General features: G+C 39.2%; 1 protein-coding gene across 9 annotated transcripts in view; it reads left to right on the forward strand.

Annotated features, from left to right (window-relative positions):
* LOC144683868 (phosphatidylinositol-binding clathrin assembly protein) overlaps nucleotides 1-16,112 on the forward strand; it is a 148,945-nt gene that overhangs the window by 69,714 nt on the left and 63,119 nt on the right. For all 9 annotated transcript variants that reach the window (XM_078547382.1, XM_078547384.1, XM_078547385.1 and 6 more), the window contains exons 3-9: nucleotides 14-89; nucleotides 255-357; nucleotides 1,838-1,931; nucleotides 3,856-3,967; nucleotides 10,870-10,976; nucleotides 11,130-11,171; nucleotides 15,677-15,762. In XM_078547382.1, coding sequence (XP_078403508.1) covers nucleotides 14-89; nucleotides 255-357; nucleotides 1,838-1,931; nucleotides 3,856-3,967; nucleotides 10,870-10,976; nucleotides 11,130-11,171; nucleotides 15,677-15,762 — 620 coding nt within the window. The remainder of the gene's footprint in view (nucleotides 1-13; nucleotides 90-254; nucleotides 358-1,837; nucleotides 1,932-3,855; nucleotides 3,968-10,869; nucleotides 10,977-11,129; nucleotides 11,172-15,676; nucleotides 15,763-16,112) is intronic.

The following is a 16,112-nucleotide window of genomic DNA, read 5'->3' on the forward strand; positions in this document are numbered from 1 at the left end:
CTCTTTCTTGCAGCGTTTTATCCAGTATTTGGCTTCAAGAAACACATTGTTCAACTTGAATAACTTTTTGGATAAAAGTGCCATGCAAGGTAAGTTGTATTTGTAAGTAAAGAGTTCAAATATTTTGGTATAGCCAATATATATGGATTATTAAAGTCTGTTTTCCTCACCCCACCCCAATTTTAAATTGATCATATAAACTTAAAAACGTGTGTTATTGTCAGTGACCATAACGTTCTCTTCCATCCTTGTAGGATATGACATGTCTACTTTCATCAGGCGATATAGCAGATATCTTAATGAAAAGGCACTCTCCTACAGACTAATGGCAGTTGACTTCACCAAAATGAAAAGAGGGTATGTCTGTTAAGTGGTTCTTGGCCAGGTAGACGAACATCATGGATGGGATGGTATTGATGCAATATTTGGTAGTGTAGGATTGAATCCTATGGGTAATAGTTATATGGCAGTAATTAGCACATAGAAAATAATAATGAAGTTATATTTTTAGGATCTCTTTGGGGCATCTGTGTGGCTCTGCATAGTTGATACCACTGCAGGACTCGTTATTTGAATGGTTTTACAAATGTCAAGAGATTGTCAGCAAAGAAGTTTAAATAAAACTCATCTAAGGCAAATGCTTGGTCCTAATAAAGAAAAAAACAAAAATGCTGAAAATCTGAAGAGAAAATGCTGGAGTCTCTTAACAAATTAATCAACATCTGAAGTAGGAACGGATAAAGTAATGTTTGAGGTGTAAACTCGTTTTATTTTCTTCTGAATAGTCATTGACTTTTGCAGTCTGTTTAATAAAGTCCCGTGCTTTTCATATCCCATATTTAATCTCTGCATGCCATTCCAAAGCAGGGAAAACTCTACCAAGTCAATGAATGGTAAATCTCTCAAAACCACAGTTTTTATCAAGTTTCATTTTCAGCCAATAATCACTAAACTCATTTTTTTTTGCAATGTGATTTCATTTGCATTATTTTTGCTGACCCAGCAAGGAACCTTATAAAAGCACTTATAACTAAATCATTTACACCATAATGATTAAACTTACTCTTTGTTGTCTCCATGATGTTGTTAATTGATGACATTTTCTCAAGTCTTTGCCCAGGGCCTGAAACATGAATTTCAGCATTTTACTGCCCAGGTTTTTTTAACCTCAGCTTTGCTGAATATAGTTCCCCCCCGCCCCCACCACCTTATTTTCTCCACTTTTAACTTTGTTTTTGCCTTTTACTTTAACTAGTGACTTTTTAGTTCTTTTATTTCCTTTATATAGATTTTGCCATTGGTCTCTTATGCATTTTTATTGTGAAACACATAGCTTTTCAGCAAAATGTTTTTCATCTACTAGGATACCTTCTTGTTCACAAGTAATGTTTGCTTATAACTGCTTTATATATTTTTGAAGGAATTTTGATTTCCAGAGGGATGTTATGAAATTTGGAACTCTACCACTTCAGTCTAGTTTTTATAGGAAAACACTGCTGTTGTTATATCCTCTGATTTACTGAGCAACATTATAGGTCACCTTGTTTTTGTAAATATATGAAATGCCTGAACATTGTTAAGAATATATGATTTATTTATGATTTGTACAAATAGAAACATAACATGTTCTGCTTTGCTTGACATGATAACCTTGTCAATGTATACTTGATCTCATCCAAAACCAAAATTTAGGTTTTTCTTTGCTCCATAGAGAGCAGCGTCTTTTATTTCTGGTGAGCTGCTTAACAGAGTGTATTCTCTTCAGCCAGATGATATGGGAGGAATCTTCAAATAATAACACTAACAAATAAATTATGCATTTTGTATGCTCATGTAGGATGGATGGAGTAATGAGAACTATGAATACAGAGAAACTGCTTAAGACTCTGCCTCTAATACAGAATCAGCTGGATGCACTCTTGGATTTTGATGTATGTACAAGTTTTTTTAATGTGCCCTGCCCAATGGCTCCTACTTAATTATTTTCATCAAGTATGCTATAAGATTTGTTGGGAATTGACCCATGTCTTTAAATTATTTGCTTTGTTATGGAAAGTTCTTTCTCAGTTGTGACAATATCTCATTTTAATTTTAAAAATGGCTTCCCCTTTCTAGATGCTTAATGCCTGGTTAAGACATAGGACTGTACTTAATGCTCTCTCTTGTGGCACATTTGTGGCAGGGGTGGCATTTAATCAGATGGGGGGGTGGCAGGGGGACCCTGCCACTTCCCACGTCCACCCCAATAAAGTCTGTGACTGGGCAGCCTTTCTGTCCCACTGCCAGTTGAAGCCCTTAAGCGGACAGTTAGTGCCCACTTAAAGGCCTTATCCTGCTGCCGACATGTGGGGAGCACATCAAGCAAATCTATGCAAGGTGACGGTAGACTCCCATGAGCTGAGGGGCCTTCAAAGGCACTCAATTGCCTGATAGAGGGACCCAGCATCGGGAAGTGGGGTGGGCCTGCTGAGAGCCGCCCCCTGCCCTTGCTGTCGACTCCCCTCACCCCTGCGATTCCTTCCCCACCCTGACCCAACCCTGCCATCACTCACCTGTAGTGTGGGATCCAGTGATGACCCTTGTGTTAAGATTTTTAAACTTATCATTTTATTCTGCATCCAGATCATATTATTTCTGATCTGGAAATGTCAGCTGTGGAATATAAGATTTTAATGGCATTATACAAAAGTAGATTTAGAGTACCTATGAATTCAGGAGGAACAGCACTTCATCTTTCGATTAGGCTCCTTTACAGCCTTCAGAACTCAACAATCGAATTCAACAATTTTTCAGACCATAAATTCTGCCGACGCCCCCCGCCCTATTTTGTTTCCTTTTCTTTGCATGGTTCTGTTTTTCTCTTGTGCCGCTCTATGAAAACAAAAATAACTGCTCTAGGTGCATTTGCTTCTTTTCTTGCCCCATCACCATTCCCTTTGGTTCTCTATGACTAACCGTTCTGTCATTCAATCTCTTCTGTCTTCCACCCCATTACAGGCCTTCCTTTGTCCTTGTCCCAGCCACCCCTTGCTCAAAGCCTATTACAACTCTAACTTTTCCCAGTTCTGATGAAAGGTCATCAACCTGAAACATGAACTCTACTTCTCTCTCCACAGATGCTGCCTGACCTGAGTATTTCCAGCATTTTCTGTTTTTATTTCAGATTTCCAGCATCTGCAAAATTCTGCTTTTTGATACATGTAAAGTATTGTTTTTGAGCTTGCACAGCTCCACCAAACCCTTCCATCAGTGATAGCATCAGTTACTTACAGAATAAAGCTCTATGTACTTTACTGTTAGTTCTGATGTACTGGTGTGACATTGCTCCTTCTCACACCAGCTTTATGGTCTCCCTGTGTGAGGTTGGTAATTTAGTTCCACTTAATGCCCAGTTTTTTTGAGCTTGTCCACTCAACTCCATGAATGACAACTTCCAGCTGGACATTCTTGAATTTGGCATTCATATTTTTATTTGTGCTTTTTTTTACAATGTTTTAACGGAATCTGTCTTGGAGCCACTATCGGCCTGACTTGTACTGAACCTTGGTGAAATTTTTCTCGCTTAGTTGTGACTTAACTGTAAATCAACTAACTGTACACTGATAATTTTGATAAGTTAAATTCCTGACATACTTCTAAATTTTGAGTAGCAACAGCATAGCTGTTCCAGATAGAGAGCTACTACTTTGCAATTATCTTTTCCAGACACATTTAGTAGATTACTTCAGGCAAGTTTGAGACTTTGATCTGCTTTGTAGGCTGAAACCAAGGTTAGGTCTGAGATATGAACTTTTTAAACACAGCATGCCACTTTTTTTGTACATAATGCTTTAATGTTCCTGTCGTTGGATACAGGCAAATCCAAATGAACTAACTAATGGAGTAATAAATGCTGCCTTCATGCTACTGTTCAAAGATTCCATCAGGCTTTTTGCAGCCTACAATGAAGGGATCATCAACTTACTCGGTGAGCAATAAATCAAGTGGAGGTTTTGGCTTTGAACAAGGGTTTAAATGGAGAATTGTTACTAATACAATGTTATAGACCATAACTCTCAGTACAGTGAATCTGTCTTATATTAAGGTATTCCATGCAGACTGGCTTTGTTCAGTTTGTTCTTCGTATATCTGTTGCAACTGAACAAGTCATGCAGACCTTTTTCTCCAAATGCAAAAAGTGGTAAAATCGTCCTCCTCGTGGGTAACCATTCAGTTGTAACTATCTTCAATTTGTCGTAACTAGGGACATTTTAAATGTCTTCATGATATATTCTTAAATGCCTTTCTAATTAAACATTTCTGGTGTTTCCTGATTGCTGCTCAATAACTTGTCGAAAAGGAAGTTCGTTCTTGCATAATCCCCAGTTTAAGCTGTCTTAATTTGTGTCGCATTTCACCAGAGACCTGCATTTCAACTCCATTGTGCAGAATACGCCTGAGTTTTTGCAACACTTAGATCCTGAGCTTTTATTGTATATTTTTTCTCTACTGGTAGAGACAAACTACTAAAAATCTGAATTGGGACATAAAATTGATATAATAGAAAATTCAATACAAAAAGAGATCATTCAGTTTATGGTTTGAATTGTCTCTCTGGAGCTAAATGCTCTAACTCCATTATCCTGCTCTTTAGTTTTGCTTTTAACATTTTTCCCCTTGCCTGGCACCCTCCTAAATGTGACTGGCCTGGCATCATTAGTCAACTAGCCATTTTCAATTGTTTTTCCAACCTCTCCCAGAAGCATAAAGGGGGAGTATCTGGAGTTGTGGGAACGTTCTTAATAGAAAGTAGTGTTAAATCTTTTCCCCCCCCGGCATTCATTCCTGAACTTTGTATCACCGGTTCCCTGGAACGCTGAACACGGGCCTTGTGCTGTTAAATCTTCAGGCAGAGAAAAGTTCTAGTTAAGTCTGATCATCTTGGAAATGACTCAAATTATTTGTTTGCATTCAAAACATACACATTATATCATTCAGCTTTAATTGTCCTTTTTTTTTGTGATGCCATTTCAAGCTGTACTTTTTCTGATGTGGAACTAGGAATTTACAAGTTTGCAAACTATTAGCCAATGACTTCCTTAACTGTCCTTGGAATACCACATTTGGACTTTATGGCCTTGAAAGTACATACTAGCTTAAACATAGCTGATTAATGTGCATTACCTGGTGAAACCCCTAATGTTACAAAAAAAGTGCATCTGGCTTAATATGAGTAGTACATACAAACATAAGAAATAGGAGAAGAAGTAGGCTATTCGGCCCCTCAAGCCTGATCCACCATTCATAAAATCATGGCAGATCTGTTTGTGTTTCGAATTCCACATTCCCATATACCCCAGATAACCATTGATTCCCTTGCCTAACGAGAATCTATCTACCTCCACTTCAAAAATATTCAATGACCCCCCTTCCGACGCAGTGTTCCAAAGTCACACAACCCTCTGAGAAAAAAATTCTCCTCATCTCTGTCCTAAAAGGGCAAACCCTAATTTTAAAACATTGCCCCCTAGTTCTGGATTCACCCACAAGAAACATCCTTCCCACATCCATCTTGTCTATATTGTTCAGGATCTTGTATACTTCAATCAAGTCACCCCCAACTCTTCTAAACTCCAGTGGAAACAAGCCCCGTCTGCCCAACCTTCCCTCATAATTCAACCCGCTCATTCCAGGTATCAATCTAGTAAACCTCCTCTGAACTGCCTCCAATGTATTTACATCCTTCTTTGAATAAGAAGACAAAACTACACACAATATTCGAGATGTAATCTCACCAATGCCCTGTATAACTGAAGCATAACATCCTTACTTTTATGTGCAATTCCTCTTGTAATAAAGAATAGCCACTTTAATTACTTGCTGCACCTGCATACTAGCCTTTTGTGACTCATGTGCTAAACCACCTAGATCCCTCTGCAGCTGTTCTCCATTTAAGTGATACTCTACTTTTTTATTCTTCCTGCCAAAGTGAACAATTTCACGTTTTCCCACATTATACTCCATCTGCCATGTTTTTGCCCACTCACCCAACTTATCTATATCCATTTGCAACCTCCTTATGTCTTCTTCACAACATACTTTCATACCTATCTTTGTGTCATTTACAATTTAGCTATCATGCCTTCACTCCCCTCATCTAAGTCATTGATATAAATTGAATAAAGTTGAGTCCCCAGCACAAGCCGCCTGCGGGCTTCTCTTGTCACATCCTGCCAATTTGAAAAGGACCATTTATGTATACTCTCTGTTTTCTGCCAGCTAATCAATCTTCTGTCCAAGCCAATCAACACCTTGATTTGCCACATGTACCTAAGCTTGATCCCTCGCCACCACCACACCAACCCCCACCCCGGCTGTTTAGTTTAAAGCCCTTTCTACTTCCTTGTGCAATTCACAAGAACGCTCGTCTCAGCGTGGTCCAGGCGTAGACCGTCGCACTGGTACAGCCCCCACTTTCCCCAGTACTAGTGCCAGTGCCCCACAAATCGGAACCCACTTCTCCCACACCAGTCTTTGAGCCACGCATTAATCTCTCGAATCTTATTTGCCCTGTGCTAATTTGCACATGGCTTGGGAAGTAACCCAGAGATGATTAATGACTCATAACCTTTGAGGTTGTGCTTCTTAATTTGGTACCTAGCTTCTCATACTGACTGACTAACTATGCAGAACCTTCTTCCTTGTCCTGCCTATGTTGTTGGTACCTACATGGACCCCGATAACTTGAACCTCCACATCCCACTGCAAGTTTCTCTCCAGCCCTGATCAGATGTCCCGAATCCTGGCACCGGGCAGGCAACACAGCCTTCTGGGCCCTCACTCTTCAATGCAGAGAACAATGTCAACCCCCCTCACTATACTGTCCCCGACTACATTCCATTCCTGTTTGCTCCCCCAGCTTGAACAGCTTCCTGTTTCATGGTGCTATGGTCAGTCTGCTTACCCACCTTGCAGACCTCGCTTTCGTCCGCACAGACTCTGAGCACCTCAGACCTGTTTGACAATTGCAAAGTGTGAGGCTCCTCCACTACTCTTTGCTCAGTCCAATTACCTGTCTCTCACAGTCACACCAACCTGTCCCTCACTGCTGACTAAAACAGATGACCCTGTCCTAAGAGGCATGACTGCCTTCTGATATTTCTCCCCCTCCCTTATGTTGCGCAATGTCTGCAGTTCGGCTTCCAGGTCAATAATCATGATCCAGAATTCCTCTAGCTGCTTACACTTTCTGCAGATGTATTCGTATTGGATCACTTTGGCATCCAAAAGCTCCCACATTCCACGGCTGCAGCATTACACCTGTCCTGCCATTGATACTTATGTTATTTAGTTAATTTAATTTTATTACTCACTTAATTAACTTAGAATAATTCCTGAGTATACCACACCTCTTTCCCCCGTGCACAGAACTCCCACATGAACCTAATTCAAAATTCACTCAGTCTCCATCTCACTCCAGTGTAATCACCTGTCGCCTCGCCCGCCCTGTACTGATATGTTACATGAGACTAGCTTGTAGCCATAAATATTAATTTATATTTGTCTGTCACCTATGTTACAACATGGTGACAGGTGGAAGGAAGGGGCTGTCTTGGTTGTAAATTTTGTAAGCTGAAAGACCTCATTTTATGTTGGGGAGTGTATGCGAGGCAGGTTGGAGGTGTAAGCAGGACAAAACATTGGAAACATGATGCAACATTTTTTATATCCATCATCTATTACCTTGCTCAAGTCACTAAAAAAGTCATACCTTTAGTTCAGGAGGGAATGGAAACGCAGAAAACAGGCTAGAGATAAACAAAAAGAGGATTTCTCCACAAGGAGATACTTCAAGGGGGACAAGAATGGGAGGAGAGAAGGGGAGAAAGATAAAGGGAAGATGGAAGGATAAAAGCAGAAGAGCAGGAAGCAAGAAGCAGCAGAGGAGGAGGAGACCTGTACAGGTCAGGTTCCTGATTTGTGACTTAAAAGAGAATAGGCATTTCTTTCTATCCTGAGCGAGGGATCCTCAAGAAATTGGTGTGGCCCTTCATGAAGAAGAGGAATTTGTAGTCCCTCCCCAATTATTTCTGGTGATTAATTCTCTCCTTTGACATGGAATGAGTGCAGTTGGTGAAAGATCGTGAAGAAAATTTATTTTAAACTAGGAGAAATCTAATAGTTTTCTTAAAAAACTTTTTAAATAAATTCCAGGTGAACAGTGGCAGCATCTGCAGTTATGGAGAAGGATACCAGGGAGCAGGCATGCAGAGTGAATATCAAATGCACCGGTGCTGGGATGGGACTGGTTGCAGCCAAAAATGGGACAATGGCCAGTGGGAATGGGTTGACAACCCACCACAAAACTCCATTGCATGCTCTCAAGAAGGGAGAGGAATGAAAAAAAGGGAAATCAGGGGGCCAGTGGGCATGAGGATAAAAGAGAAGGGTAGTGGAGGGCAGGGGAACATAGAAGCTCTGGTTGAAGAGTTTAGGAAAGGACTGGCAGACTGGAGAGAAGGATACAGTTGTATCTTTCAATGGAAAGTGTGTTTTCTTTGAGGTATTGCAAGCTCTGCTGGAACTTGACCAAGTGGCTGTTCTTCAAAGCAAAGAACTCTCCTTACAATTTTATTCTTACAATTTTTAAGAATGGCACTGAAAACCCTCATGATGAAGAAAATTGGACCACCCTGGCCAGCCGTAGTTTTGTTACTGAACTTCCCTTAAAAGTTAATGCATGCTGATATAAAACCAAAGGGAGTCTCTTTAAGGTTTTTTCCAATTATGCAAGAAATTGCATGCAACATGAAAAAATAGAAGAACTGCTCAGAACACTGAACAAAGGCAAAAAATAGAAGTGGGAAGCTCATTTTATAACGTTTGTATTTCAAAGGGGAAGAGATGGGAAATGAGTTTGCACTTAATCTTTCCCCGTAATGCGATTTACTGTAAGATTTTGACATTGGAGTTTTCAAGGGAGCATGCACTTTGTACCAAATTTGATATATATTAAGATATTATGAAATGCGTCAATTTTCTAGCAGTATCCTTTTAAGCTCTTCCCCCCGCCCTCCCCTCAACTACTTGGACAATGTCCCACAACCATGGCCAACTCATTTTAATAGGAGCTGGGAGCTTTTTCCAGTTGTCTTAACCTCGAAAAATATTACCAATTAAATGCTGATACATGCTGGTGAGCATTTTAAAGAGCACATCTCTTTGGTTTCATTCTCTGTTCCTGACCCAATGGAAATGGAGTTGATTTTGAGTATATGTTATTTAGATGATTATGGGCAGGGCAACCAATAAAGATGGAATTACTTTTCTCTCATGTCAACTTTGACAGCACCTTTCAAACCCGCAAAGGACAAGGACAGCAGATGCATGGGAACAACACCACCAGCAACTTCCCCTCCAAGCCAAGCACCATCCTGACTTGGAACTATATCATTGTCCCTTCACTGTCACTGGGTCAAAATCCTGGAACTCCATTCTTAACAATACAGTTGGTGTACCTATACCACATGGACTGCAGCGGTTCAAGAAAGTGGATCACCACCGCCTTCTTGATAGCAATTAAGGATGGCCAGTTAATGCTGGCCTAGCCAGCGACACCCATACCCCATGAAAGAATTTTTTTAAAAAAATCAACATTGCCCATCTTTCCGAATTGCAGGTGGAGTACTTTAAATACTCCTTTAGATGTTCCTTGCTCTTTTATGTTGTTTTATATGGTTTCTTATCTCCAGGTTCTGCTCAAAACCTTTGCTTCAGCTTTTGACCCCTTCTTTCCAATATGAATCTTGATCCCTATGTCAGTTTTGACTTTTTTTGAAGATACTTGATCCCTGTCAGTGAAAGGATTATTTAAATAATCCAACTTCCTAAATAACTATATAGCAGCCACTGACAACCAATGGCATGTCTTTTTAAAGCTGTATTGTCTCCAGCCACATCAACTATGTCCATATTTTAATTGGTATCAGACGTCCAGAGTTTCTTAATCAATGATTGAAATGTTGAATATGGCAGTCCTTGGGGTGAATGTGACAGGGTGATCATGTTTGGTATATTTCAGTAGTATAGAACTCAACCTATGCCAAGTGGAGATGATCCTTCAGAATTTTTGCTTTGGCTTTTAGCTTACAGGAATTTGGTAATACTTTAAATCACAAAGTAAATGGAATTTTGAGTAGTCACCAAGCAGTTGAGTGTTGCACGTCTAGGAGGAAAAATATACTACTAGCTGTTGCGCAAATGTATGCTGTGCTGTTAGTAACGTTCTTATTTTGAGTGATCAGTTTACGACAGGTGCTTCATTTAACCAGCTTGACAAAGAACAGCCAAGTTAATTTGGCTCAAACCAGGTTCAGTTAAAGGCGTGTATCACTTTATAGTTGGGAGCAGGTAATGGGACAGTGTGATTCACCTTTAATTTTTTTGGGACAAACTGAAGTACCTTGCAAGCTATATCAGTACTCTTGACTATCCCTGAAATATCTACAGAAAATTGATTAGCAATGGGACATGTAGTGTGTTGTGTATGTAAAAGCTATCAGGAAAAGTAGAGAAATCGTTATCTCAAGTTTTAATCTGAAGAAATTATAAAATTTGTATTTTTGGAATGCTTGTAGAAAAAAAAACATATGCTCAAAGCTTTTTCTAACAATTTTGACAGAAACGTTGCAGATAATTAGGTGCATTTTATTTCCTGTTTTCATGCATTGCAATGGTTCTGACTGCAGCTGCTTTAAAAACAAATACAGTGGCAGGTATGAAACAAATGCATTTTCAAGAATTTAAATGAGGATTTTTTAAAAAGCTATTTTATGATGATTCTGATTTTCAAAACTTATACTAAAGCTCTTGTGTTGATTACCTTTGCAGAGAAATACTTCGATATGAAGAAAAACCAGTGCAAGGAGGCTCTGGACATCTATAAAAAGTTTTTGGCTAGAATGACCAAGCTGTCTGAATTCCTCAAAACTGCAGAGGTGAATATGCATTTCTTGTCTGTAGTCCATTTCTCCCATCCCCACCCCACCTTTCCTGTATATGAAGCATTTCTGTAAGCATGCTACTCACTTTCCGTTTTTATTTACTTGCCACTGCATGAAGTAATGTGAACTTTTTCTTTGTTGACACAGCAAGTTGGAATTGATCAGGGTGACATTCCAGATCTTACTCAGGTCAGTGTACATATCATTTAGCTTTATCCATTTCCCAACTCCTGGGTTTTAAGTTTTCTTTTTCTACAGAGAGCATGAGTCTCTGTGTATACATGGTCTATACATGTATATTTTATGTGAACTCAGTTTTGTGCCTGTGTATAATGTATTGTATGAAGTAGTGCTAAAGTTTTGCCCTGTGACTTGAAGGGAAGCTGATCAATATATTCTAACGTTGAACTTTTTAATTTTTGTGATCTATATTCCAGTTTTAACTTTCTGAACTCTGACTTAGAATGATTGTGAATGCAGTGTACTTTCATCTTGCTTCTATTGGAGAGCTTGATGTTGTCTGTAGTGCCCAAAGAGCATTGAACTTGAACAAACATTCTACTTTTATACTCTTGTCTCACCCTTCTTCTCAAATGCTAGATAACCAGAGTTGTTGACTCTCAGTTGGTATGCTTTTTATTGCGTGTTGGAGTGCTACTTTTAAAAACCCCTCTCTTATACTTTCAGCCAGTGTGTTGAATTGTTAGTTGAGTGAGAATCAAATCCAAGTTGTGTTATTGCTAGAGTGTACAGAGTGCTGCTGGTTGAACAGAACATTAGATTGAAGAAAAATGCGTATGAACTTGGGCAACAGATTGGCAATGTAGATGGACTAAACACTAATGGGGGTGAGTGCTATGTTCTATTAGCACGGGACAACATCAGTTCCTTATCCATGAATCAAGTGCTGTGTTGATTCTTAAATCCAGGTAACGGGTTATGTACACAGGGCATGGGTCAAAAAGAATGAGTTCAGGAGTTTAATGGTTGGGCAATGCAAAGTTTGCAATATAAATGTTTGTGGATTGTAGGAGGAAGGCCAAACTGAGGCAGATCAGGAGTTGCACAGTTTTAATGTCCTGGCATTGAAGGTGGGATAGGGGAGAGTGGGGATGAGTTTCAGTTTCCTGAGAGTTAAAAGCTGAGGTGCATTTTAAAAGTACACAAACTTCTGTGCTTGACATGGATTCTAAAATTTGAAGTGAGCATGACATGAGACTAAATCAACTGAAATTGCTTATGATTTTATTCATATACTTTATGGGTAATTGCTTTGTCTAAGTGGAATGTGCTCCTGTGCTGTGTCAAAGGGTGCCAGCTTCAAGTTGTGATAACATGAAACAGATTGGAGGTCAAGCTTCGCTAGATTTTAAGGAAAAAATATTAACCATTGTTTCCCTTAAATAGCTAATTGGTGGTACTTCTTTGGAAGTATGTATACATTGGATGAAGGCAGAATCAGGTTCAACAATGATGGGTCTTGTGATGACCAGCTATTTGAATCACTTGATATCTAGGCAGTCCCATGAATGACCACGGGCAAGATGCAAGAGGAACACAGCTGTCACCGTGAAACCATCCTGGCATCAGTAAACATCTACAAGAGGAGATAGTTTTCCTAGCTGTAATCATACGTGTTTCCTTTTTAAATGCTAGTCTTCTTCAAAGTTGCATTGAAGGCAGGTAATTGCATCTGTGCTCCAAAACTGCATGCATTAGCACAGTCGCTGATAATGCATTCACTGTTTCTATTATATCTTCAGGCTGTAACTGCTTGCTGAACTCCTGATATTTTTCTTAAAATCTGATCATGCTTCTGTGAAGGCAATGGGACTTTTTCAATAATAAGAGTCCTTATATTATTAGATCATCTGGGATGGGGGTTTCAAGCATGCCAGTTATAAAATTTACTGATGCAGAATATAAATCAAAGTGGGATTGTTGGATACCTGAAACAGTGATTAGGCTTATCAAATACTATTTGCATGTTTCTGAATAACATTGATTGCAGTTATTTGCCTGTACCCAACCTGCATGTCTCCAAAAGACACATGAGCATATTCTGGACCATTTTCTAGATAAAATGGTGCTAGTTGCATCTTGAACACTGAAGTAGTTTGCATTAAGCTTTTGAATACACAAAGAAACCTCAGTGGTGATTCCATGCCACCCACCAACCACTTCATTCCTTCAGCTGAATGAGGATTCAGCCTGTGTCCTATCACTGCTACAGACAAGTACATTTCTATTGCACTGTGACCAAAAGATTATTAAAAATATAGATCTGCTTTACAGAACAATTCCACTAAACTTCCATTGATATATTTATTCATGATTAACCTTCTTCCAAAGTACATGTAAATAAATTAAATCTCCCAGTTATAGTCAAAGATGCCAGCCGAAGGGCATAATAATTTTGTTTTCAAAATACCAATGATAGATATAAAGCATACCTTAGTGCTCTGAACAATTCCCTTTCATTGTTTCATGTGAGAAGGTATGTGAATTTTTATTTTGCATTTTTTGTAGTGGCAGGAATATGAGGGGAAGGGGAGGTTATAGCAGATTTCTGACCAAAACATGCATTCTAATTATAGTAAATCACTAGTATGAAGCCTTGGGGCCACCTTTGAACTCAAATTTGACAATCTGAAAGTGAGTCCACTTCAGACATTGTGAAATGTTATTTTTGGATGTACTTGACAGACCCTGAGTAGACTATTCAGGCAATAATATGGTGACGTCTATTAATTTTCCAATAGTAGTTAATCTCTTTTATTCATTGAGCAGAGAAGCAAATCATTTTCTCCCAGATCTCTTCCTAAGCTAGGCGTGCCACTACTTGTGGATGGCTCTCCTTTCTGTCAAGCTTCCTGGCTTCTGATCTATCTTTCTCCATGGTGGTGCAACTGAGACTGGAGAATTAGCATAGCTTGTCATTTCCCCAAAGCTCAGCAATGGAAATGCAACTATTAGACTGACTTTTTCATTCAGCACCATGAAATACCACGCATTCTTGTGAGAATTGTGTATTAGATAGATGTTTTGAAATGTTTGTGCATGTATGAAGAACAGACTAAAGGTTGAGTTTCCAATGTTAAGATGGTTAAGTTGCAGTTCATCTTGATAAGCACACTTCCGGACTAAAATTTATTGTAAGGCTGACCATAAACTAACAATTTACAAATCTTACATTTAAAAAGCAAGATGTGGAAGAAACGCTCAAATCCAACTTTGTAATTGTGCTGTCATAAGCTTTAATTAGATAATGTACTGAGGATTAAACACAAAAATTAATCAGTTTATATTTTGATTGGGAATTTTATTCAATGGGAGTGATGGAGAAGTAGCCAGTGCATAGAGCCTCACCTTGTGGTTTATTGGAGAAATACAGTTTTCTTTATTAACTTCATTTCTGCTACATTTGTTAGGTCTTCATTTAATGCTGCTGGCCATTGTCCTTCAAAGAGAATTTTTCACCTTTATAATATGAAGCAACTATTTAGGACCAACAAATGGCAGAAATCCAATTTATCCAAGCTGCTAGATACCCATATACTGCTAAAAACAATGGAAATGCAACATCCTTGAGAAAGTTCAACACCAGGCAATTCATTTTTGTTACAAACAATTACTCGTGAGATTCTAATATCTCCCAGTTGGTCACGTCACTAGTCTGGCACAGTCTTCAGAACCACAGAAAAGCCCATAAGTTAACATGCTCAATAAAATTTTGAATGAACAACTAAATATTTATAAGCATTACATTAAGTCCAAAAATGACCAAGCTTGATGAGTTTATGTTCAACAGCTCCAACTGTATACACCCCAATGTGGTTCCTTTGCTAACTGTTTTCCCAAAAACAATTAAGGGCTGAAACAATCTTCTACAAGCCTTAATCTCCATGCCCTCTAAGGATTCATTTAAGGAAAGTCTGTTGAACTTCTTTTAATGTGACCATCAACTGCACTCATAGTGCACATCTGCGAAAATTCCCTGGTGGAAAACTACAGACGGAAATCTTACCAAGTATCTTTAACTTTTTATTTGAACAGCCTGATCTTTGAAGTGAGCTTAAATGGACCAAATGACTGTGTTCTTCACATTGCCAGTACAAATAATGTATCATGGTGTTGACTTCTATGTGGCTGTCATTGGTGAAGTGGTGGCGCAGTGGTATTGTCACTGAACTATTAATCCAGAGACCCAGGGTAATGCTCTGGGGACCTGGGTTTGAATCCCACCACAGCAGATGGTGAAATTTGAATTCAATAACAAATCTGGAATTAAAAGTCTGATGATGACCATGAAACCATTGTCAATTGTCATAAAAACCAATCTGTTTCAGTAATGTCCTTTTTAGGGAAGGAAATCTGCCGTCCTTACCTGGTCTGCCCTACGTGTGACTCCAGACCCACAGCAGTGTGGCTGACTCTTAAATACCCTCTGAAATGGCCTAGCAAGCCACTCAGTTCCCAAGGGCAATTGGGGATGGGCAATAAATGCTGGCCTAGCCAGCAACGGCCCCATCCCATGAACAAATTTTTTTTTTAAAAGCCCTGTGTTGTTGATTCAGCACAAACCCAGATGCTAACTTTATGAATGATGGACATATTGTGGGCTTTAATAAAATGGGGTTAGGTGCATTATACCAACAAAATTAATCATTTGATTTCTTAAATTATCACTACAGGCACCAAGCAGTCTGCTTGAAGCATTGGAACAGCATCTAGCTTCTCTAGAAGGAAAAAAGACAAAAGAATTCTCTGCAGCAAACAGGTGAGAATTGTTACAGCGATAGTTAATTGCTTTTAATTGGTGCCTTTAACCTAGCAAAACCTCCCAAGGAGCTTAAGAACAGCATCAATTAAGAATAGTTTTGACACCAAGTCAAAGGCGGCAATATCAGGACAAATGAGAGCAATAAAAAGGCTCCACAATGAAACAATACAAACAGAAGTGGTCGCACAGGCTGAAGGAAGAAAATGTTTGAGGTGTCAGCTGTGGCTCAGTTCATAGCACCCTCGCCTTTGAATCAGAGGGTTGTGGGTTCATGTCCCACTCCTGGAAACCAAGAACTGTGATTGTACTCAAAAGAGTTGCAATCTGTGACTGTTGATAACTCAAAA

This window comes from Cetorhinus maximus, chromosome 8 (assembly GCF_964194155.1).
Source record: "Cetorhinus maximus chromosome 8, sCetMax3.hap1.1, whole genome shotgun sequence".
Taxonomy (NCBI): domain Eukaryota; kingdom Metazoa; phylum Chordata; class Chondrichthyes; order Lamniformes; family Cetorhinidae; genus Cetorhinus; species Cetorhinus maximus.